Source organism: Dreissena polymorpha, chromosome 12 (assembly GCF_020536995.1).
Source record: "Dreissena polymorpha isolate Duluth1 chromosome 12, UMN_Dpol_1.0, whole genome shotgun sequence".
Classification (NCBI taxonomy): Eukaryota; Metazoa; Mollusca; class Bivalvia; order Myida; family Dreissenidae; genus Dreissena; species Dreissena polymorpha.
The window spans coordinates 62098858-62122970 of NC_068366.1; the positions used below are offsets into that span (position 1 = coordinate 62098858).

At 37.1% G+C, this 24113-nt stretch overlaps 1 protein-coding gene across 1 annotated transcript; it reads left to right on the forward strand.

The window, feature by feature from the left end:
- The first annotated feature begins 52 nt into the window (after positions 1–52).
- Positions 53–24098, forward strand: LOC127852660 (coiled-coil domain-containing protein 174-like). Its single transcript, XM_052386611.1, has 12 exons — positions 53–112; positions 5440–5550; positions 7637–7737; positions 8535–8596; positions 10788–10956; positions 14713–14811; positions 16205–16261; positions 17147–17292; positions 17873–17967; positions 21594–21714; positions 22172–22309; positions 22784–24098. The coding sequence occupies exons 1-12, from the start codon at positions 68–70 to the stop codon at positions 23716–23718; spliced, it is 2079 nt and encodes a 692-aa protein (XP_052242571.1). The 5' UTR covers positions 53–67; the 3' UTR covers positions 23719–24098.
- Positions 24099–24113: the final 15 nt, after the last annotated feature.

Genomic DNA, 24113 nt, shown 5'->3' on the forward strand with positions numbered 1-24113 from the left:
AGAAGTTTCTTTAAACACGAAAACATTAAATATTGTTACTAATGTTACAAACCTGAACAAACTTACCATGCACAAAGGAGGAGAAAGAAAACCGGATCTGAATGCCGCCTCGGTATGTGATGTTTATTTCGTTGCATGTTCGGAAATTGACTAATAACGAGCGGTAGTGTTACCGGAGAGTAGAATTTCGGACGATGAATTAACGTAGATCGCGAAATGATTATCGCAATCATGTCGATTAATCTTAAACACATGAAGTATGCGATGTAACCTACCGCCATCCAAGAATGCTTGGTCTATCTGTTCAACTGGTGGGGATGGGGAGGCTTAATAATGTTCTAAGGTTTATTCTATCGTCTGATTACTGTGTTTGAGCAGTTGAGGAAACAAGTGAATTACTTTCTGAATTAATGCAAACAATGCCTCAATAAACAATTTACTGACTTTCTGAATTAATGCAAACAATGCCCCAATAAACAATTTACTTTAAAAAATTCATTTATTTCCCATTATATTCATGCAAAAATTATTTATTCACAGCGTGTTTATCCAGGCAAAGCCGATAGTTCCATTCAAACATTACATCCACTACGCATGTTGTTTACCTGGTATCGAGACCTCACATCCGAAAAGCAAGAGTACTCAATTTCAATATGCATTTGGCCAACAAAATTTCGAAGTTCGATTCATTGAACATAGTTATACAAACTGAAACAGAAACAGTTTTTCATAAGTTCTTTTTACAATTTAAGTTTTAACAAGTTTCTGTTTTAGTGGTAAATCTTTTGAGCAACATGGACATGTGAAAGTGCCTAATATAAAGAAGTGAAAAGTAAAGAATTGCAAAATCTCAATCGTTGCAATAAGTTAAAATGTGTTTGTGTTCATATATGCTACTGTCAGTCTTTCCAAAATACCGTCTGTCCTCGGATTTTTCCGATAATAATTTGGAAAATCCGGAAATGATTCTAATATTACCGGACCTCGTGTCCGGTTATAAAATTATGGAAAAATTTGGAACTCCATAAGCTATTTCCAGAAAAGTTTCAAGGCAAAAGGGGGGATTTACTGAGTTATTTATGAATATACTATATATACTCCAATCATGTAAAACATTGTTTCATTGGTTGCATTTCTTGAATGACATACGTGCATAAACGGTATCCGAAGATTTTTGCTGCGTCGTCAATGCAAATTACACACTACGTCATCACTATATGAGAAGATTTGCAAAGGGAGAGAAACGATACCATATACTTTTGGTTCCCGTTATATCTGATTAATTCGTAGGCAAGCAGGGCATTAAATTAATCCGATAATATTAAAATATTGTTAAAAATGTCATCTTTGTCTTTCGTCTTCATTTGTTACTTTTTGGGCCTGAAATAATCATTCTGGGCCGGAAAAGGCTGCATGATTACAGGACCTCATGGCCGGCAATAAATTATAATTTTGGGAAGGCCTGCTACTGTGAAAAGATTTGATGAAATTAGCATCCAATTAGGACGGGGTAAACACACTGAACATGTGTATATTGTCATGTCACCTATTTTTGCGAAGTGTGCAGGCTTCCTGAAAAAGCCGGACTGCCGGTCTTGTCCGGCAAAATTCTTTACGGTCCGGCAAATTTCTTATATCGCCGGTCGTTGTGATAGGCCAAAAAAAATATGACTAAATACCGAAAAGTCTAATACTTGCCAAAAGAAGGAAAACACCTCATTAGAATCAATCTTTTTGTGAATTTCGAGCCTTTTCGTCATTAAGAACACTAACGAGTCACTAGTTCTTAATAGTGCTCTTTCTTTGTCAATTTTATTGATCCGACATATTACTGTGCCATATCAAAACAATCAATGTGAAGCTAAACTGTAAACTTTAAAACGGGATTATGGAAACATATCACAGTTTACTCCTGAACCAAGCATGCACATGAGCAGAGACTTGTTGCAATCTGTGAGTTTAACAGGTGAGTTCAACACGATTCTTTTCAATCCATACAGTTTCCTTTGAAAATCTTCGTAAATTAAGCATTTTGATGTGAGGCCTTCTTGTCCCCAGATTTTTTCAACCCTCAATATTGCGAATAAATCTTATAAAATAGCCTATTACATGCATCCAATCCCAATAAAAAAATATATTTTCCTTTGAGTTTGAGTCTGACTAGAATTTAAAGCTGTTGTCCATCAAACGTTGTAATCACTAGAACACACAAGTGTCTTGTTTTAATTTATCAAGTGTACTTATACACAGGCTGCACATTGCAATAAATATGAGTTAAACTTTACTTAATTATTCAGTTATAAACCCATGCTGTTTGGTCAGGTGAATTTTTGTCCGGACAGGCTAACTTTTCCATCAGCCTGTCCGATTGACAGGCACTTTTTGGGACTTTTCAGGAAGCCTGTGTGTGGGCACAAATTGTTCCTTGCAACATTTTCTGAGAATCGGAAAAAGTAAAAGAATTTTCTTTAAAATAAATCAAATACATGAAAGTGTTGTGTTTACACTAGCGCAGTCTACTAGCTATAAACTTTGCAATTTATGTGGAAGTTGAATGAAGAGGACCGAAAAAATTGAATGGAATAGGCATGCATTTGGATTATTTCAGTTGAAGTAAGATTTTAAAATGCAATTAAACGTGTTTTTTCCTCATTTTAGTTGTGTCTGTATTTATTTTCAAGCGTAGTAATGTAAGTGAAACAAAATATTCTATTTCATGTAAACAAAGTTATCAAAATTAGTCTACGCTCTATATAAGGGTATCATACAATCTAATCAAACCCTGTGATCTTTAGTGCCCTCTGGATTTTGTCTATAAACTAACTTTTTTGACCTTCTTGTCAAATCTGCCAGGAAACACCTATCCTTTCCAGTATGCAACACTTTTTTTGTAAGTAAAAACTCCAAATCGATGGAAAACATCATTTGTCAACAAAATTATAGATTATGTGCATATTGAGAATTAAAATTAGAAACTGCTTGAAAATAACTGTGACTTTTATTTCATGTCTCAAATTCCAAACGATTTAAATTATTAAATCGTTATTGATTGTTGCTCTGAATGGTATGTCATATCTTTGTTTGATTTAATTTATGTGCTGTTGACGTATTAACCCCGGAATTACCCAACAAAAATGAAAGGCAATTATTGATTTAGTCATGTTCAGTCAAATGTATTTGTCTTTTAAATCATTTAACTGATATATGAAGATGGTGTCTAGACATAAATTAATATTCCTTAAGTACCGCAAAAATACCATGTTGCAGTATACTATTAGCATACGTTAAGAACATCAGATTTGACCAGCATCGAAGGAATGAGTGATCTAGATATAAACCCAGTTGGAATTCACTAGGCTGATAAAACCGTCTTGCTGTCGGACAGAAACAAACACTCTGTAGCAGTATCTTTGTTTACATCACATGACTAGCTTCTACAGTTGCTTTACTTTAATCTTTGAATTGCTCTGGTATTGCATATTTTTCACGAATCATTCAAGGAAATCATATAAATGTTATACACTTTGGAAATTTTAAATGTTCAAAATTTTAATGAATTGTAGATGTTAATTTCAGTCAAATGCCTCTGAAGTTAAAATGTTGCAAAAACAAAAGTCTTCTCTGATTTCCTTTAAAACTAAATCTTGAGATGTAATTAGAATGGGATCATTGGTCTAGTGGAATCAGGCAGTCTTCATTATCCAGGGTGATGCAGGTGTAAGTCCTTTCTACAATTACCTACAGTTTCTTAAATCTTTGCATGGGTGATGAGATGTTAAACTGCTGTAGTAAGTACTTAATACTGCACTTAAACGGTGACACTCTATGAAAAAACAAAGTGGTTTGTCAAGGCGTTTTGCAGGACTTTCTGGTTCTGGAACTAATGGAAGGGAAATTACCCCCCTCCCCCCGTTCATAAACCCTGGTATCCATTCAGTTGTCACTGCATTTTATACAGTGGCAGAACTGGCATGGCTGGCAAAGATTAGTTTCCATAAATATTGATTTGCAAACTAAATAACATGTACATTTTATTTTTAAATATGCTTTCTATGAAGTCTGAGAAATCAGCGATCATTTTAGTGGATAACTGTAGAAATCACAAAAGCGAACAGATGATGGTAAATTTAACGAAGAGGACACTGTCTGTATTGTAACTAATTTGAAAAACAATTGTTTGATTGGTTTAATTTCACTGCATAATTGGACACATAAACCCATGAGATATCTCATTGATTATTCTTGACTTGTTAAGTAATTGTGCTGGATAGGTCAACGTTGGTTCCAACGATACATCACCCAACCCAGCTACCCCCATTAAAATGTTTATGATGCTGTTGGGATTTCGTAACGTTGGCATATAACGCGCCATGTGTTACGTGATGTTCACGCACGCTTTCCCGTCACTGGACGAGATGCTGGAATCCGAAGAGTACACATTCGACCTAGAAGTCAAACTGCGCAAATTCCGGCAATATGTACTCCAATAATCTACCAGCAAAGACGCTCAAGTTGTACCAACACAGAGATGTGCAGCACAACTACAAAAAAAGCAGTCCAGAAACAAAAATCATCGAACAGCTTAAAACTGCCTATTATTCTCCCGCGACCCGTTAACAACGTTGTCCCCTCCTCGGGAGCTTATCAAAACAGGAAGCAGCCCGACTACACCGTGCACTATTGCAGGAATTTGCGCAGTTTGACTTCTAGGTCGAATGTGTACTCTTCGGATTCCAGCATCTTGTCCGGTGTAGATTTGGCGTCGGTAAGCGAAAGAATCTTCTCGTTTAGACTCTGAAGACTGCATACTTTGTTCTGTAGTGCTTCGACGGTAGTGTCGTATTGTAACAAAACTAACATGTCATCTTCTTCTTCACTTCTGCCAATTTTTCAATAAATCGCTCAATGATTTTCTTTAAACCGAGACGCTGTCTCAGTTGCTTTTCTAGATCGTTGTTTTTCGTCATGGTTTTCGTCACGGCACCAAAATATGTTGGAGGAATACGCCTTGTGATAGAAAATAATATAAGGAGCAAAATCCAGGTTCAACCTTTACTTGCAATGCATAATATTAACAAAATATAATGGGCATGACGTCATGACGGGAAAGCGTGCATGAACGTCATGTAACAAATGGCGCGTTATATTCCAACGTTACGAAATCACAACAGACGCACATGTCAAATGACTTTTTCTGGTGTGTTTTTACTGTGTAAAATATGAAAGTACTGCAGTGTCTTTTTTTGCAAATTTATGTTAAACTTTCATTGATACTCTTAGTCTACAATTGCAAAGGGTAAAATGTCCTCTCTTAGTCCAAAGGGACCCAGCCCCACTCCCAAAATGGTGAAAAAAACACTGTTAACAAATTCAGCAAACTATGAATGGTGCATGATTGTTATTCTGCTAATTTTATTCCACTGAATGCTGTATTTTCAGTTGTTGGATTTAAAAGCTGAGCTGTTTAGAAAACAAGAAGAATTTAAACAGCAGAAACTTCAAAATCTAGAAACAGGTGCAATCAAAGGAAAACACACAGTCTCAAATAAGGTAATATTTTGTGTATGCTGCCAACATCCACATTTTATTTGTTTTATTCCTTATGAAAACAGTGCTTAAGCTCTTTTCTTGATCGAATCTCCGTTGAGGGTAAGATCTCATCCAGATAAATTGCCAAGTACAAGAACTGTTACTCTGTACTACAACCCATCCAAAAGACGTAAGAACTCAGACATTTGCAATAAAAAAGGCTAAGGTACAGTATTATTTCCGAAACTGCTGGTCCTTGTGTCCATTCTAACTGTCGTGATGCTATGAGTTTAATTTTTCTTAAAACTTCAATGTTAAGTGAATAATTTTGAGTCAAGTGTGAGGTTAAGAGCTCCTTAAAAGAGATTTATATCCTCAATTCTTTGCATAGATCTTTCCAAGGCAGCGACCCCAGTTTTGTTAGTTTTTATGTCCCCCACTATAGTAGTGGGAGACATATTGTTTTTGCCCTGTCTGTTGGTTGGTCTGTTGGTTGGTTGGTCTGTTGGTTGGTTGGTTTGCGCCAACTTTAACATATTGCAATCACTTTTGCTATATTGAATATAGCAACTTGATATTTGGCATGCATGTGTATCTCATGGAGCTGCACATTTTGAGTGGTGAAAGGTCAAGGTCAAGGTCATCCTTCAAGGTCAGAGGTCAAATATATGTGGCCAAAATCGCTCATTTTATGAATACTTTTGCAATATTGAAGATAGCAACTTGATATTTGGCATGCATATGTATCTCATGGAGCTGCACATTATGAGTGGTGAAAGGTCAAAGTCAAGGTCATCCTTCAAGGTCAGAGGTCAAATATATGTGGCCCAAATCGCTTATTTTATGAATACTTTTGAAATATTGAAGATAGCAACTTGATATTTGGCATGCATGTGTATCTCATGGAGCTGCACAATTTGAGTGGTGAAAGGTCAAGGTCAAGGTCATCCTTCAAGGTCAGAGGTCAAATATATGTGGCCCAAATCGCTTATTTTATGAATACTTCTGCAATTTTAAAGATAGCAACTTGATATTTGGCATGCATGTGTATCTCATGGAGCTGCACATTTTGAGTGGTGAAAGGTCAAGGTCAAGGTCATCCTTAAAGGTCAAATATATGGATCAAAATTGCTCATGTAATGTCACTTCTACAATATTGAAGCTAGCAATTTTATATTTGAAATGCATGTGTATCTCATGGAGCTGCACATTTTGAGTGGTGAAGGGTCAAGGTTATCCTTCAAGGTCAAACTTCATTTAGGGGGACATTGTGTTTCACAAACACATCTTGTTGTGTGTGTGTTTTTGTATTTGTTGTGTACTTGTGTGTCTTATCCACTACATTTGTTTTGTGTTTTGTGCTGTAGCTTAGCTTTTTTCCCCATAAAATTGTCATTTTAAATGTCAATGCATTCACACCTATAAAGTTCAGACTTTTGTGCAGATAAATTTATACAGCAGTAAATAAATTATCATATATAACATTCCATCGATTCTTACTTGAGTTTGGATGGTGGTATTATTTTTGAATTATCGGGCATAATGAGTGTAATGATGAATGAAGAAAGTGGAAAGATGAAAGTGTATGGATTGGTAGCTTACTTGCAGACCTAGCTTGGAATTGCAATATTGAAGATAGCAACTTGATTAATGGCATGCATGTGTATCTCATGGAGCTGCATATTTTGAGTGGTGAAAGGTCAAGGTCATTTTTCAAGGTCAAAGGTCAAATAAATGTGGGGGACATAGTGTTTCACAAACACATCTTGTTTTCATTTAGTGTTTAGTCAACAAAGTAAACCTTTTTTCTGCTTGCCAGTTGCTTTATTGCCCAGGTTCTTAGAAACACAGAGGCATTCCTATACTGTGATAAAAATGAGGCATATTTTACAATTTCTGGAATTCAATTTTCTTTGTCCACTAAGCTACAAAGTTAATAAACATATTTCCTTTATTGTATCAGTATTGTTATAAATAATTGTCGTTGTAATTGTTTTTGCTTCTAGGCTACTGGTAATTGGTTTTGTAAAAACTGTTAACTGGTATTATTTTGAAATTTTCTAGGAAAATGTTATTACAAAATAAGTAATTATTTTATTTTTCGCAGAAACCAAGCCTGTTTAGCAAGAAAAATGTTGGAGTATCCGAGAGGGCAGAGAAAGACTTTGAAGCTAAACAAGAGGAGGAAGATGTCTTTCTTAGATCAAAGTAAGTTTACAAAAAAGCTTAAAGGAGTTTTTTTTAGCCAAGTTCAAAATAGGAAATAGCACAGCTGAATTTCGTAATAAAAAACTTGAATAAGCCAATTTCTTTTATTAAGTAATAGTGGTGCAATGTACCTGACTGTAGCTTGTCTTATTTCAGATAGATTTGTATTGCGAATCTCCAAGTCTTTATCTAAAATTAATTGATTAGTTGTACTTATCTTTTAATGGTTATGTGTCGGCCAAGCTATGCATTTAAAGAACATTGTTCAACCTGATCACATTCCAATAAGTAGCATTATTGTGCTCTTATAAAACGAGCCAGTATCTGGGAAAACCTTGACTAATGCATGTGCGTAAAGTATCCTCTCTGATAAGTCCGCTTGGGCTAATAATGGGCAACTACTTTGGCCTAGACGGCAGTTTTGATTTCAAGGGACTTCCTTTAAACGAAAAATTCTATTATAGCAGAAAGTGTCCATAAAATTCAACTGCAGAGGCTAATCAAGGTCAACACTTTACACACATGCATTAAGTCCAGTTTTACCGGGAGACCTCCTCATATGAACTAGCATGCAATTTTTTAAACACTGATTGCTTTCTTTCACAAGTAATACAATAAGGATTCACAATTTACAACCAAGTTATTACAGAAACGTATAGGTATTTCATACAATACATAAAGGTGGTAACATGCTGTATTGACTGAATGCAAGTCTGTAAAGATTATTTTAAAGAGGAAAAAAAAAGATGAATACTTGAATTTTCGGCCTTTATGTGAATGACATCTATTTATTTTAGGAAAAGCCTTGAGAGCAAAGCAAAATTGTATGAGAAGATTTCTAGTGGAGTGGAACTACCAGGTGATATATTTAAATAAGCGATATCCAAGGAAATCATAAATGAGCCAAATCATGTGACAATAGGTCTTATGTCATATGCGGCCAGGCTGTACATCTACGCAGCTATCCTGTCAGCTGATGGGACCTTAGAAACTTGCATGACTTTATAGCAGACAGCATAGCTCCTTACCAGACTGCGCATTATTTGATTGTTTATTATTAATTGAATTACATATATGTAATCCTCAAAAAACCTTTTGCCTTATTAAATGACACATTTTACATTGAGAGTGAAGTATAAGTTGGTAGCTATATATTTGATGGTTAGATATTTATGCCCTCCTTCGAAGAAGAAGGGGTATATTGTTTTGCACATGTCGGTCGGTCCGTCCACTAGATGGTTTCCGGATGATAACACAAGAACGCTTAGGCCTAGGATCATCAAACTTCATAGGTACATTGATCGTGACTGGCAGATGACTCCTATTGATTTTCAGGTCACTAGGTCAAAGGTCAAGGTCACAGTGACTCCAAATAGTAAAATGGTTTCCGGATGATAACTCAAGAATGCATAGGCCTAGGATCATGAAACTTCATAGGTACATTGATCATGACTGGCAGATGACCCCTATTGATTTTGAGGTCACTAGGGCAAAGGTCAAGGTCACAGTGACTCAAAATAGTAATATGATTTCCGGATGATAACTCAAGAATGCTTACGCCTAGGATCATGAAACTTCATAGGAACATTGATCATGACTGGCAGATGACCCCTATTGATTTTCAGGTCAATAGGTCAAAGGTCAAGGTCACAGTGACTCGAAACAGTAAAATGGTTTCCGGATGATAACTCAAGAATGCTTACGCCTAGGATCATAAAACTTCATAGGTACATTGATCATGACTCGCAAATGACCCCTATTGATTTTCAGGTCACTAGGTCAAAGGTCAAGGTCAAAGTGACTCGAAATAGTAAAATGGTTTCCAGATGATAACTCAAGAATGCTTACGCCTAGGATCATGAAACTTCATAGGTACATTGATCATGACCGGCAGACGACTCCTATTAATTTTCAGGTCACTAGGTCAAAGGTCAAGGTCACAGTGACTCGAAACAGTAGAATGGTTTCCTGATAACTCAAGAATAATTAGGCCTAGGATCATGAAACTTTATAGGTACGTTGATCATGACTGGCAGATGACCCCTATTGATTTTCAGGTCACTAGGTCAAAGGTCAAGGTCATAGTGACAAAAAACGTATTCACACAATAGATGCCACTACAACTGACAGCCCATATGGGGGGCATGCATGTTTTATTTTATTAACAATTTCAGAAATGTGACTGCATATTCTATATGTACAGATATTTGGCTGTCTCAAAACGTTTTCAAACAGAATTGGAGCAATTCTCTTATTATTTTCTTTTTAATAAGATAGATTTGATAAAGTTATTATTGGTTAGTCCATTTAAAATATAGCTAGTGATGTGTTTTAACAATCACATGTTTTTTATATATTATACAGTGATTGTTGTAAGTCAGAATTGTTTATTTGTATTAAATATTGATGTCTTACAATTTTCCTTTGCATTTTGACTTGCTATATCTGTATCTGTATATTGTTATGTATAATATTAACTTAAAAGATAACTTACTAACATGATTGATTCTTATGTTGATGGCACATAGTTTTGCTTTCCAGTCTTTAAGAAAAGTGGGCAGAATGTTTATCTTGACAATATCTTGGCCATGTTTAAATCTGGGTAATGTGAATCCAAAAACTAGGTCACTAGGTCAAAGGTCAAATTTTAGAAAAACCTTGTTACCTCTTTAGATGCCACATTGATGATTGGATCTTGGTGAAACTACGTCAAAGTGTATATTTTTGTATAAATAGGCTAGGGATGGATTTAGGTCACATGTGTTCAAAATCTATGTCACCAGGTAAAATCTTTGAAAAACCTTTTTAACACTCTAAAGGCCACATGATGACTCAATCATGATGAAATATTTTCAAGATATTTTTTTTATCTTGAGTATGTATAGGCTTCCTTTAATGTGGGTCATGTTCGTCTAATACCTAAATAACTAGGTCAAGTCTTCCTTAAAAGGTGTACTTTAAACTCTGGTCAGCGCTTTAGGGCCATAAGTGCCCTCTTGTAATTCCTATTCAATACTTATAAGAGTTGTACAAAGACCTATTTATGTCAGATGAGGATGGCAGTGGTCTGTTCCTGGTGGACTTCCAGAAGAAAGTGCTGGATGATGAGGCACAGAGGCGCGAGAAGGAGCGTGTGGAGCGAGAGAGGATAGAGGAGGAAGAAGAGCGCAGACTTCAGGAGATCCCTGTGCCTGCACCGCAGAATGAGGACGAGGAATGGTGGGTGATCTGGCACGGTTATTGCTTTAAGTTATGTCCTTTTGACGCCCATGCCCTAATAGACGCTCAGGCTGTCTTATCTGGCTCCATAGGAATTTATCGGAATCATAAGATAAGATTTATGTAGCCCGTTATACATTAAAGAGTGGCACATAACATCTGAAAACATCGTTTTTGCGGCAATTTTTTTGCAACACGGTGACACTGTAAATATGCTACCGTGTGAGTATACTACGTTGGTTACAAACCAACATTAATAATTATTATTGTTGTCAGCACAGGTGAGTGATCAAATAAAATTACAGTGCAGAAAACCACGAGAACTATAGAAACTACTTTCATTAAAAAAATTGTACTGTAGTGCGTAGTATCATAACTTCGTGATCGTGATCGCATACGATAATTATGCGTTTGATTTCTTAAAATAAAACGGAACGAGTACGCTGTTACTGTTAAGCAATTACCATTTAGATTGTTCATTATTAACCAGGTTTTTCGAAGGAAAAAACTGGTTATTAGATTGGCGAATGACGGCGGGCTGGCGGGCAGGCGGAACAAGCTTGTCTGGGCCATAACTTTGTTGTTCATTGTGAGATTTTAAAATCATTTGGCACATTTGTTCACCATCATTAGACGGTGTGTCGCGCGAAAGAATTACGTCGATATCTCCAAGGTCAAGGTCACACTTTGAGTTCAAAGGTAAAAAATTGCCATGAATGAGCTTGTCCGGGCCATAACTATGTCATTTATTGTGAGATTTTAAAATCATTTGGCACATTTGTTCACCATTGTTGGACGGTGTGTTGCACGAAAGAATTACGTCAATATCTCCAAGGTCAAGGTCGCCACGACTTAAAATAGATTTATTTGGAAACAAAGGGGGTTAATTATAAACAATCAGTTCAGTGTGAGTTGTCTCCCTTTATCAGACTTTTTTTCAAATTGAAAACCTGGTTTTGTGACAATTTTGTCCCTTTTTGATTATATATTTTGTCGATGTATATTCTTGAGGACTGCATGTAACTCGGGTGCGTGGCAGCAGTGAAAGGACGTTGTCATGGGTGGCACGTGCGCTTCATGCCGATGACGCCAACTGTATGGTATTGAGCGTTCGGGTGTATTGTTTGTCACACTATAAATACTTATCAATTAGCCACAGTGAAGGCGCAAAATACCAGTCAAACTGACTTTAATGGTGAGCGTCTCTTAATGGGGAATATTTAAGTTGATGAAAATTAAAATGGGATCCCCAGCTGATTTGCGTTAAATTGGACATTGCGATGAAGCAGGTCTGCAGCAGACTATGTCATACGATTGGATTAAACAATGTTGTGAGCGTCAGGTAATGAAAATGTTACACTGTTCAAATGTGAGGAATAGGTAAAAGTGGTTCGAATTTAACGCACAGGGGTCTTGAAAAAACTTGCGCAGTGGGAGTCAATAAGGACAAATACAGTATATAAGCCGCGCTCTAGGAAAATAGGCCTAAATGCATGCGCTAAAAGTGTTATCTCAGAATAGCTTGTGAAGTCCCCACAGGCTGATCAGGGCCGCGATTGTCGCTTGTGTGGTATTTTTTCTGTTAATGGAAGTCTCTTCTTAAAGAAAATCAAGTGTGGAAATTGTCTTCCCTGATAAGCCACATGCATTCAACCCTGTTTTTTTTTCTAGAGCCAAGCTTATATTTATAACCAATTTGATTAAGATGTGCAGTAATACATGCAATACTAGAATGCAACAACTAAGTACAGTATCAGTAATTTTTGGAACAGATTCAAGATGGAAGCTTCAATTTTATAAATTCTCTCTCTAGTTTAGGTGAAAATTTGTGAATTTATTTTCCCTAAACTTGTGGAAAATTTAACAGTTAGTAGTTTCTTATTTCTTTGGCAGTTCGGTCGGAATAAATATCTCTTGATTCTTTTTTTTGGTAGGAAGTTTTGGATACCATATCTCTAATTCTATTTGATGGATGGATTATGTAGATTCGCTATCTTTAATTCAACTTGGCAGGGTGGACCTTGTGGATACAATATCTCTAATTCCATTGGCAGGGTGAACTGTGTGGATACAATATATAATTCCCTTGGCAGGGTTGACTATGTGAATACAATATCTCTAATTCCCTTGGCAGGGTGGACTATGTTTGTACAATATCTCTAATCCCTTTGGCAGGTTGGACTATATGAATACAATATCTGTAATTCCTTTGGCAGGGTAGACTATGTTAATACAATATCTGTAATTCCTTTGACAGGTTGGACTATATGAATACAATATCTCTAATTCCTTTGGCAGGTTGGACTATATGAATACAATATCTCTAATTCCCTTGGCAGGGTGGACTATGTGAAAACAATATCTCTAATTCCCTTGGCAGGTTGGTCTATGTAGAAACAATATCTCTAATTGCCTTTGCAGGGTGGACGGTGTGAATACAATATCGCTTATTCCCTTGGCAGGGTGGACTATATGAATACAATATCTCTACTTCCCTTGGCAGGGTGGACGATGTGAATACAATATCTCTAATTCCCATGGCAGGGTGGACTATAAGAGTAAAATATCTCTTATTCCCTTGGCAGAGTGGACCATGTAGAAACAATATCTCTAATTCCCTTGGCAAGGTGGACTATGTGGAAACAATATCTCTAATGCCCTTGGCAGGGTGGACTATGTGAATACAATATCTCTAATGCCCTTGGCAGGGTGGTCTATGTAGAAACAATATCTCTAATTCCCTTGACAGGGTGGACTATGTGAAAACAATATCTCTAATTCCCTTGGCAGGGTGGACTATAAGAGTAAAATATCTCTAATTCCCTTGGCAGAGTGGACTATGTAGAAACAATATCTCTAATTCCCTTGGCAAGGTGGACTATGTAGAAACAATATCTCTAATGCCCTTGGCAGGGTGGACTATGTGAATACAATAGCTCTAATTCCTTGGCAGAGTGGTCTATGTATGAACTATATCTCTAATTCCCTTGGCAGGGTGGACTATGTGTATACAATATCTCTAATTCTCTTGACAGGGTGGACTATGTGAATAAAATTATTCTAATTCCCTTGGCGAGGTGGACTATGTGTATACAATATGTAATGCCCTTGGCAGAGTGGACTTTGTGAACACAATATCTCTAATTCCATTGGCAGGGTGGACTATGTGTATACAATATCTAATTCCCTTGGCAGAGTGGACTGTGTGAATACAATATCTGTAATTCCCTTGGCAAGGCGCACTATGTGTATACAATATCTCTAATTCCCTTTGCAGGGTGTACTATGTGTATACAATATCTCTAATTCCATTGGCAGGGAGGACTATGTTGATACAATATCTCTAATTGCCTTGGCAGTGTGGCCTTTGTGTATACAATATCTAATTCCCTTGGCAGAGTGGACTGTGTTAATACAATATCTGTAATTCCCTTGGCAGGGCAGACTATGTTTTTACAATATCACTAATTCCCTTAGCAGGGTAGACTACATTATTTGTGTACAATATCTCTCATTCCCGTGGCAGGGTAGGCTACATTATCTTTATACAATATCTCTAATTCCCTTTGCAGGGTAGACTACATTATGTTTATACAATATCTCTAATTCCTTTTGCAGGTAAGACTACCATATTTTTATACAATATCTCTTATTCCCTTGGCAGGGTAGACTACCATATGTTGATACAATATCTCTAATTCCCTTCGCAGGGTAGACTACATTATGTTTATACAATATCTCTAATTCCCTTGGCAGGGTAGACTATGTGGATGCTTATGGCAGGACTCGGAGATGTCTGAAGCAAGACCTGCCAACTGTTAAGGAGAGGGACACACTGTTGCAGGGCAGGCAAAGGTAGGCCTAACTATTTAGTTTTAAGAAAGTAAAAGTGTTCACATATGTTTGACATTGTTTGTTTTAACCCAGTGCAAACTCAATAATCACAACTCTGTTCAGATAAAAAAAAAATTCTGAAAGAAGCTGACTCTTTGCATTTTTTAAGGTCTCTAGGTTACAAACAGTTCTTAATATTTTTATTTTTAAAGATAAGAATCAAATACACTGCATTTGTTTATTTTAGCTCCCCTGTAAACAGCGTGCTCATTGTGAGCTTTTGTGATCACCTTTTAGCCCGTCATTTGTCTTCCACTGTTTATTGTGGATTATCAACAGATAACAATCTAGAGGTCTCATTTATTGCCAAATTATGAACATTTGTCCAATCATATCTTGGCAAAGTTCGAAATTGGGTCACATAGAGTCAAAAACTAGGTCTCTATTTTAAACAAAAAATAATCTTATTAACACTCTAGTATTTCCTTGATATTCATGAAACATGCTAAGAACATTTATTCTAGTGATATCTCAGCTAAGTTTGAAAATGGTGCTGGTCCGTTGAAAAACATGGCCATTGGGGCGATGGGGGAGGGATGGGGGGGTGGTGGGCTGGCAATTTTCATTATTGAGTGAAACCTTATTAACAATCTAGAGGTCACATTTTTCACCCTGTTATCATGGAATTTGCAAATATCATTTGGGCTTTAAAGAGAACTTGGCTGAGTTTGACAATTGAATCATTCCATTGAAAAACATGGCTGCCAATAAGGGTAAGCAGTTGTCTTTAAGGATTTATTGTGAATCGTTGTGACACATTTTTTGCCTGATCATCATGAAACTTGCTCAGAACATTTGTACTACATGTATTGAAATTTAAGTCAGATCAGAAAATGGATCTGGTCAATTTAAAAGAATGGCTGCCAGAGAGGGATGGGCAGTTTTTCTTATATTGCTGTAATAAATCTTTGTGAACACTCTAGAATTCACATTTTTTGACTAATCTTCATGAAACTTAAAATGGTTCATGCTCTTTAACAAAAACGCCAAGGGATGGCATTTTATCATTAGTATTATGTCTATAGTTAAATATTGTGTTTTGCTTTTTATTCAGCTTACTTTAACTCCTTAAGATCTCAGGTGAGCGCCCTATGGGCATATTTAGTAAAACATTCTAAGGTTTTGTTTTTGTAAATGAACCCAAATTTTATTTCATAGTAAGTGTTGAGAGAGAAAAAATGCTGGTCAGCTGCATATACATGTGTTCTGCCAAGAATTAACAAAAATTATTACAATGTACTTGTTTGAAACACTGTTCTTTCAGAATTCCTGTTATTTCTAATATGAAAGAGAACACAATTAAAAATAGTTTAAAAACAATGATGGATTTATTTTAAATGTAATTGTTATTATTTTGTAGGGATAAGGAAGCACAAGTGAAGCAGGGAATGAATGATTTTCAAAGGCTAAGGTATGGCTGGCTTTGGTGAAGCATAAAGACCTATCTGACCTGCAATTAAGCGGTATTATGCCCCCTTGGTTGGTTTTACTAATTCAGGTTACTGTTGGCATGAAATGACTCCTTTTATCTATGTCTACCAGAGATATTGAAGTAAAACTCGAGTAAGTCAAGTTTTGCATGAAGTTGAAATTCAGGTTAAAGTTACAAGACATTCAAGCCTAGAAAGGTTTTGCATTTCGGGGCTAGTTGGGTCAAGGTAACGGTTTCTGCTGTCCAAAATAGATACAAAGTTTGAGCTCAATGACATCATTTGCTAGGGAAATATTGTGCTGAAATTGTGTGTGTATGTAGGCTACATAATTGTCCAGCTACTTATTGCATTTGTGTTCAGTGGGGTCAAGGTCACTGTTACTAAAAATAGAAAGCCAGTTTCCACTCAATAACTTAAGTTCGGATGTGTTTTTTTCTGTAACTTTTGTGTTGGAACCTTACAGATAGACCTATGTTTGGATTATTGCATTTAGGGCAAGTGGGATCAAGATGACTGTGACTAAACATAGAACAAACAGTTTCTACTCAATAAGTTGAGTTATGAGGTAGTAATTGTGCCTTAATTTAGTTTTAAGGGAGCTTATATGCAGATCTAGAGTGAGATTGTAATTGGAGCCAGTGCCGTCTTGGTCATTTTTTTCAATACTATTCAATAGAAAATATTGTTTCTCATCAATAACTGCGGTTAAGATGGAGTTCTTGTAATGTATGAAGCTCATATGCAAACCTTGCTTTGCTAAGTAAATGAAAGCCAACCCTATTTATTGGTAAAAAATTGAAATTCTAGCTTCTGGAGGAATATTATAATTTAATAACTTATCCAAATGCATTTCTCTATTTCAGGGACAGGGACACGTTATCAACACCACATCTGCTGTCTGACGACATGGCGCGAGAACTGGAGCGTCAGCGCTGGGAACAAGCCGAGCTGGCTCAAATGGAACAGGAGAAGCAGGGACCGATCCACTACGCTGACGTCAGACATAATGGCAGGCCGTCTTGTTTGCTTACTTCTGATTTCAGTCTTAAGAGTGACATATGAATCAGCAAAACACACATTATTTTTATTCTGTACTTTGGTTTTTGTTTGCGATGTTTTTTCCCATAAATAACTACAGCTTACTTGACATCTATCCAGTGTGATCAAGAGCTTCTTTGAGTGATAATGAGACAATGAAACCTTTCCCTACTTTTATAGTGGACAGCATAGCTCCAGACCAGACTGTGCGATTGTTCAGGCTGGGCTGGATCTACACTGGATGCATATTGCATAAGACCCATTTTCCCATAATGCGTGTCGCATATGACATATTTACATTGGCACTAAAACGCCTAGGGTTTTATCTAATCTAGCACCGTCCAGGCTCCTCTTTGCTCAAAATGTTAATTAGTAAAAGTGACCATATTTTTGTGAATTCATAAATTTTTTGATGATTTATCCTATTTTATTAGTCAACACCAAATGTACGTTGACGTCTTAAAAATCTGTTCTTGGATTTGGCCAATGGCAGCGTAAGCTCTGTATATACGAGCGAGTGTTTTATGACATGTATTCATCCATCCTTGTAGAGGTGCGAACACACGGTGTGGGTTTCTATCAGTTCAATGCAGAGGAGCAAGTCAGACAGGCACAAATGGAGCAGCTGCAGAATCTCAGAGAACAGGTTGGAAAATAATTAATAACTGTATAGGAAAATGGGGCTTAATGCATGTGCGTAAAGTGTTGTCTCAGATTAGCCTGTGCAGTCTGCACAGGCTAAACAGGGACAAAACTTTCTGTTTAAACCGGATTTCTTTCAAACAAATAATGTCATTAAAGCAAAAAGTGTCGTCCCAGGTTAGCCTGTGCAGACATATTTTGCACACGCTTTAAACCCTGTATTCCTATAGTGAGGCTCATATATAATGTTCAGTATATAATTTCAATATACCGTTTAGTTCAACACACTTCCTTAAAAAAGCTGACTGAACCAGATTGTTAATCAAGTAAATATTGCATGTTAAACAGTGGATAATTTTTTTAACATTATTTTAAGATGATTCCTCCAGTAGGTTTTGCTTTTTGACAAGTTGATTGAAAAGCCACTTGCAATATTTTGTGAGTACAAATGTCTGTAAATTCCTAGCCCTATTAAATGGATGATAAGTTAAACATGTTACTTGTTAATTTAATTAAAGAGTACCCTTATTTATGCCCCCCTTCGAAGAAGAGGGGGTATATTGGTTTACTCATGTTGGTCTGTCGGTCGGTCTGTCGGTCGGTCTGTCGGTCTGTTGGTCCGTCCACCAGGTGGTTGTCAGACGATAACTCAAGAACACTTTGGCCTAGGATCATTAAACTTGATAGGTAGATTGATCATGACTCGCAGATGATCCCTATTGATTTTGAGGTCACTAGGTCAAAGGTCAAGGTCACTGTGACCCAAAATAGTAAAATGGTTTCCGGATGATAATTCAAGAACGCTTATGCCTAGGATCATGAAACTTGATAGGTAGATTGATCATGACTAGCAGATGACCCCTATTGATTTTGAGGTCACTAGGTCAAAGGTCAAGGTCACGGTGACCCGAAATAGTAAAATGGTTTCCTGATGATAACTCAAGAATACTTATGCCTAGGATCATGATACTTGATTGGTACATTGATCATGACTCGCAGATGACCCCTATTGATTTTGAGGTCGCTAGATCAAAGGTCAAGGTCACGGTGACCCGAAATAGTAAAATGGTTTCAGGATGATAATTCAAGAACGCTTATGCCTAGGATCATGAAACTTGATAGGTACATTGATCATGACTGGCAGATGACCCCTATTGATTTTCAGGTCACTAGGTCAAAGGTCAAGGTCACAGTGACCCGAAATAGTAAAATGGTTTCCTGATGTTATGCCCCCCCCCCCTTCGAAGAAGAGGGGGTATATTGGTTTTCTCATGTCGGTCTGTCGGTCGGTCTGTCGGTCCGTCCACCAGGTGGTTGTCAGACGATAACTCAAGAACGCTTAGGCCTAGAATCATGAAACTTCATAGGTACATTGATCATGACTCGCAGATGACCCCTATTGATTTTGAGGTCACTAGGTCAAAGGTCAAGGTCACTGTGATCCGAAATAGTAAAATGGTTTCCGGATGATAATTCAAGAACGCTTATGCCTAGGATCATGAAACTTGATAGGTAGATTGATCATGACTAGCAGATGACCCCTACTGATTTTCAGGTCACTAGGTCAAAGATCAAGGTCACAGTGACCCGAAATAGTAAAATGGTTTCCTGATGATAACTCAAGAAAGCTTATGGCTAGGATCATGAAACTTCATAGGTACATTGATCATGACTCGCAGATGACCCCTATTGATTTTCAGGTCACTAGGTCAAAGGTCAAGGTCACAGTGACAAAAAACTTATTTACAAAATGGCTGTCACTACAACTGAGAGCCCATATGGGGGGCATGCATGTTTTACAAACAGCCCTTGTCTTGTTTTGTGAACACAGCATGCAAATATTCTGTGTCAATGTGCCATGTGGGGGTATACGTCACGTCTGTGACAAAGCTCTAGTTACACATGGTGGATAATACTTTTAGAATATTTCATCCCACTATCAGCTGTACTCTTTGAGTTACTCACAACACAATTATAAATGTGATTTCTTTGCTAAACAGGGGGCATAACTCTGGGTATGTTGAAATAAAGACACAAAGGGCACAACTACACGATGCTAAATATTTATGTAATATGTCAGTCCTCTAGTAGCAATACTGTTTATTTTACACTCGACACATATTTATGCACCCCTTCGCAGAAGAGGGGGTATATTGCTTTGCACATGTCGGTCTGTCGGTCGGTCGGTCGGTCCACCATGTGGTTTCCGGATGATAACTCAAGAACGCTTAGGCCTAGGATCATGAAACTTCATAGGTAGATAGATCATGACTCATAGATGACCCCTATTGATTTTGAGGTCACAAGGTCAAAGGTCAAGGTAATGGTGACCCGAAATAGTAAAATGGTTTCCGGATTATAACTCAAGAACGCATATGCCTAGGATCATGAAACTTCATAGGTAGATTGATCATGACTTGCAGATGACCCCTATTGATTTTGAGGTCACTAGGTCAAAGGTCAAGGTCACGGTGACCCGAAATAGTAAAATGGTTTCCGGATGATAACTCAAGAACGCATATGCCTAGGATCATGAAACTTCATGGGTAGATTGATCATGACTCGCAGATGACCCCTATTGATTTTGAGGTCACTAGGTCAAAGGTCAAGGTCACGGTGACCCGAAATAGTAAAATGGTTTCCGGATGATAACTCAAGAACACATATGCCTAGGATCATTAAACTTCATGGGTAGAATGATCATGACTCGCAGATGACCCCTATTAATTTTGAGGTCACTAGGTCAAAGGTCAAGGTCACGGTGACCCGAAATAGTTAAATGGTTTCCGGATGATAACTCAAGAACGCTTACGTCTAGGATCATGAAACATCATAGGTACATTGATCATGACTCCCAGATTACCCATCTTTTCAGGTCACTAGGTCAAAGGTCAAGGTCACGGTGACCCGAAACAGTAAAATTGTTTCTGGATGATAACTCAAGAACGCTTTTGCCTAGGATCATGGCACTTCATAGGTACATTGATCATGACTCGCAGATGACCCCTATTGATTTCCAGGTCACTAGGTCAAAGGTCAAGGTCACAGTGACAAAAAACGTATTTAGGCAATGGCTGCCACTACAACGGACATCCCATATGGGGGGCATGCATGTTTTACAAACAGCCCTTGTTATAAACATATCGATTGTAATGTATATCCAATTAACAAAAGAAGCAGATTCAATCACAACACGATACTTTTAATGGGCATTATTTTTAATCTAGATTCCTAACTTGTAACCTACTGTAAAAACTTGGCTTAATATTTGTATTGACCATATCTATGCCAAGTTAAAGACATGGCCATTAGGTCAAATCACCACTTCAACTCAGGGTTTGTTTAAACTAAACAATCCATAGCCTTCAGCCTGAGATGAAAGAATATTCTTTAAATTGGAATAATAGAGAATTGCTTTAATTTTGAGTCAAACTTGGTTATAAACACCTCACCGTCATGTAAAACATTTTGTTCTGTGTCTGTATATATTCAAACACTTGTCATATTTTCTTTGTTCTATTCTATTCCTTATTATTAAGTCTCAGAATGGGTTTGTAAATAAAGGCCATTGTTTGCAATTTCGATCAATCATTGCACTCTAATCAAGATGTTGCAATAATGATCTTGTAGACGACATCTGAGCGCAGCAAGAGTGATAGAGTGAAGGAGAAGCGGAAGGCAGCCCTGGCAGCAAGACTGGCCAAGGTGAAGCAGAGGAAGAGGGAAAAACTAGGACTGCCAGAGGAGGAAGGTATGTGTTGTTTCCTTGGCCTCTGAGTCTTGGACTTGTCTTGAAAACTGATTTATTTGGTTCACTGTGTGTGCTTGTTAGTGCATATTTGTGTGCCAGCATTTCTTTTATTGCTTTTTTCTAAACGAGGACATTGTGTAGATCTTTAATTGAGTAAAATATATCCAACACAACTTTATGAGTGTGAAATACATTTTATGGGATCAGGAAAATAAAAAAATGCAATAAAATCTGTACTGTTAAATTAAAAAAGGTATCAGTTGTGGCTAACTGATTGTCACTTTTTCTGCATCAACATGTTTAAAGCTTTATGCATTTATTCATTCAATATCAACATGAATATATTTAAAATTAATACCAGTGGAATTACATGTTACATGTAGAGAACATGTTTACTTTTCTACTAGTTGTTTTACAAAGCAGATGTCTCAATAATGATTTATATATTTTTTACAAGAACCAGTTGAAGAGGATGAGGAGGGAGAGATTGGCCTCCTTGTTTCAGAGGAAGTTAAGGAGCCACAGCTTCTCACCCGTGATGACAGCTGGAGAACTAACACCCCTTCCACCAGAGAGTGGGATCGGGGAAAACAAGGTCAGTGCAGCTTTTCCATCCCTGTCTTATTGTAGATTATATATTCAACAATGAGAGACAGCTGTATTCCCAACCCCGTGTCTTTGAATACTGCTTACTGTCAAAATCATAAATGTTTGTAGGACAATCATTTTTGTTAATTTTGTAGGTTGACAATCCACAAATTTAACACAAACACTTCAGAAAAAGACAGACAATCCTTGTATTTACGTGTCTGCCAAAAAGTCTCTTTTTTTAAACACAGAAAGTCATGCTGAGGAATATAAATGATTTTACAGTATTTTGTAAAAGAAAAATAGTTAAGCATCATTTCCATCCATGTATCATTAGACAACATTATAGAAATGAAAAACTTCAGATCTGTTACTTGCCGCACTGCAATTATACTGCTATTCCAAAACATTGTCTTTGAATGAAGGCTAGATTTTTTATTAATATTATGAAAAAACATTATATTGTTGTTTTTTCCTGCAGTGTCAATGGAGCAATCGGAGAGAGCATGGCTGGAAAAACAGAGGGCTGAGAGGGAGAACGAATTTGCCCCACCATCATTCTACTATGGTAACCACGGAAACCAGACTGGCGGGCGGTCTCTGGCTGATATTGAGGGAAAGAATCAAATCAATACTGAAAGCCCTTCACTGAAAGACACAATGATATCGACTGACAGTGGTGATAATGACCAAGATAAAGGTCGTGTGGAGAAAATGGTTGGTGAACAGCTTAATATTTTGAGGACTGCAATGGAAAACAAGGAGTCAAAAGATAATCAGGAGATGAGTTATAAGCAACAACAACAACAACTTGAGAAGGCAGATTCTAAAATGTACAAGAATTATTCTAATTCCAGTCAGGTGGTTGTAGCCCCAATTGCAACCATGGGTATGTATGATGAGGCCACTCATACAACTTTAGTCAAATCTGCCCCAGGCATCCCTCCAATGTTCACAGATCCACCCCCAGGCAATATGTATGCACCACTGCCAATTAATGTACATGTACCACCTCCAGTCAATATTTATGCACCACCACATGTCAATACCAGCTTTCAACCACAAGGATATACCACAATGCCATCTAATTACTTTCCCACTGGCGCTCCCAACTTCTCATTCCCACCACCACCATTAGCTTTCCCCTCAGGTTCATCAGATTCCCAAGCATTTACCCTGACTCAAGGGCCTTTCGCCACATCCCAAAGTTCTAATAATTTTCCTCAACCTATTACCAATTTTCCAAATTTTAATGTCCCCCCTCCACCAATATTCGGCCCTGAAAGTTCTGACACTAATGCAGCGTCGTATCCCTATGTTCCTGCTACAGGCAATACCACAACTGAACAGGCCCCAGTGAAGAAAGTTGTGCCAAAGATGAGTATTGTTGACACACGGTTTATGGGAAATGATTAGTGTATAGGGAAGCAGAGAATGTTTAGCTTATTTATTTTAACACATTGTCATTGGCAATAGCAGAATACATACATCTTAAGTGAAAGAATATAATGTGAATCGAAGTTGTTAAGCTTGCATTGTCATGGAAAACTGTATTTTGTAACTAAAATTCTCATCACAAACAATACATCACTAAATAAATTCATGTCTTTTTTTGGCCCGTGACAAATATTTCACAAAATTCCAACTGCACTGTATTGATACCTAACCTTTAAAGGTATGTACGTTGTAGTTTATAATACATGTCTTTGTTCATGCGGCGGTTATTTAATGTCTATTTGTTTAATTGTTGCATTGCCTTGACAAAATTTATATTGAATAAATGCACATCTTTTGTTTATGTGAATAAAAAT

What these genes read in the sequence shown, in the direction of transcription:
- LOC127852660 (XM_052386611.1), top strand. Translation starts at nt 68, where the DNA reads ATGCACAAAGGAGGAGAAAGAAAACCGGATCTGAATGCCGCCTCG. An exon ending in CTGTTGCAGGGCAGGCAAAG is followed by an intron (nt 14,812 to 16,204) that starts GTAGGCCTAACT and finishes ATTGTTATTATT; the next exon opens with TTGTAGGGATAAGGAAGCAC. An exon ending in CGCTGACGTCAGACATAATG is followed by an intron (nt 17,293 to 17,872) that starts GCAGGCCGTCTT and finishes CCATCCTTGTAG; the next exon opens with AGGTGCGAACACACGGTGTG.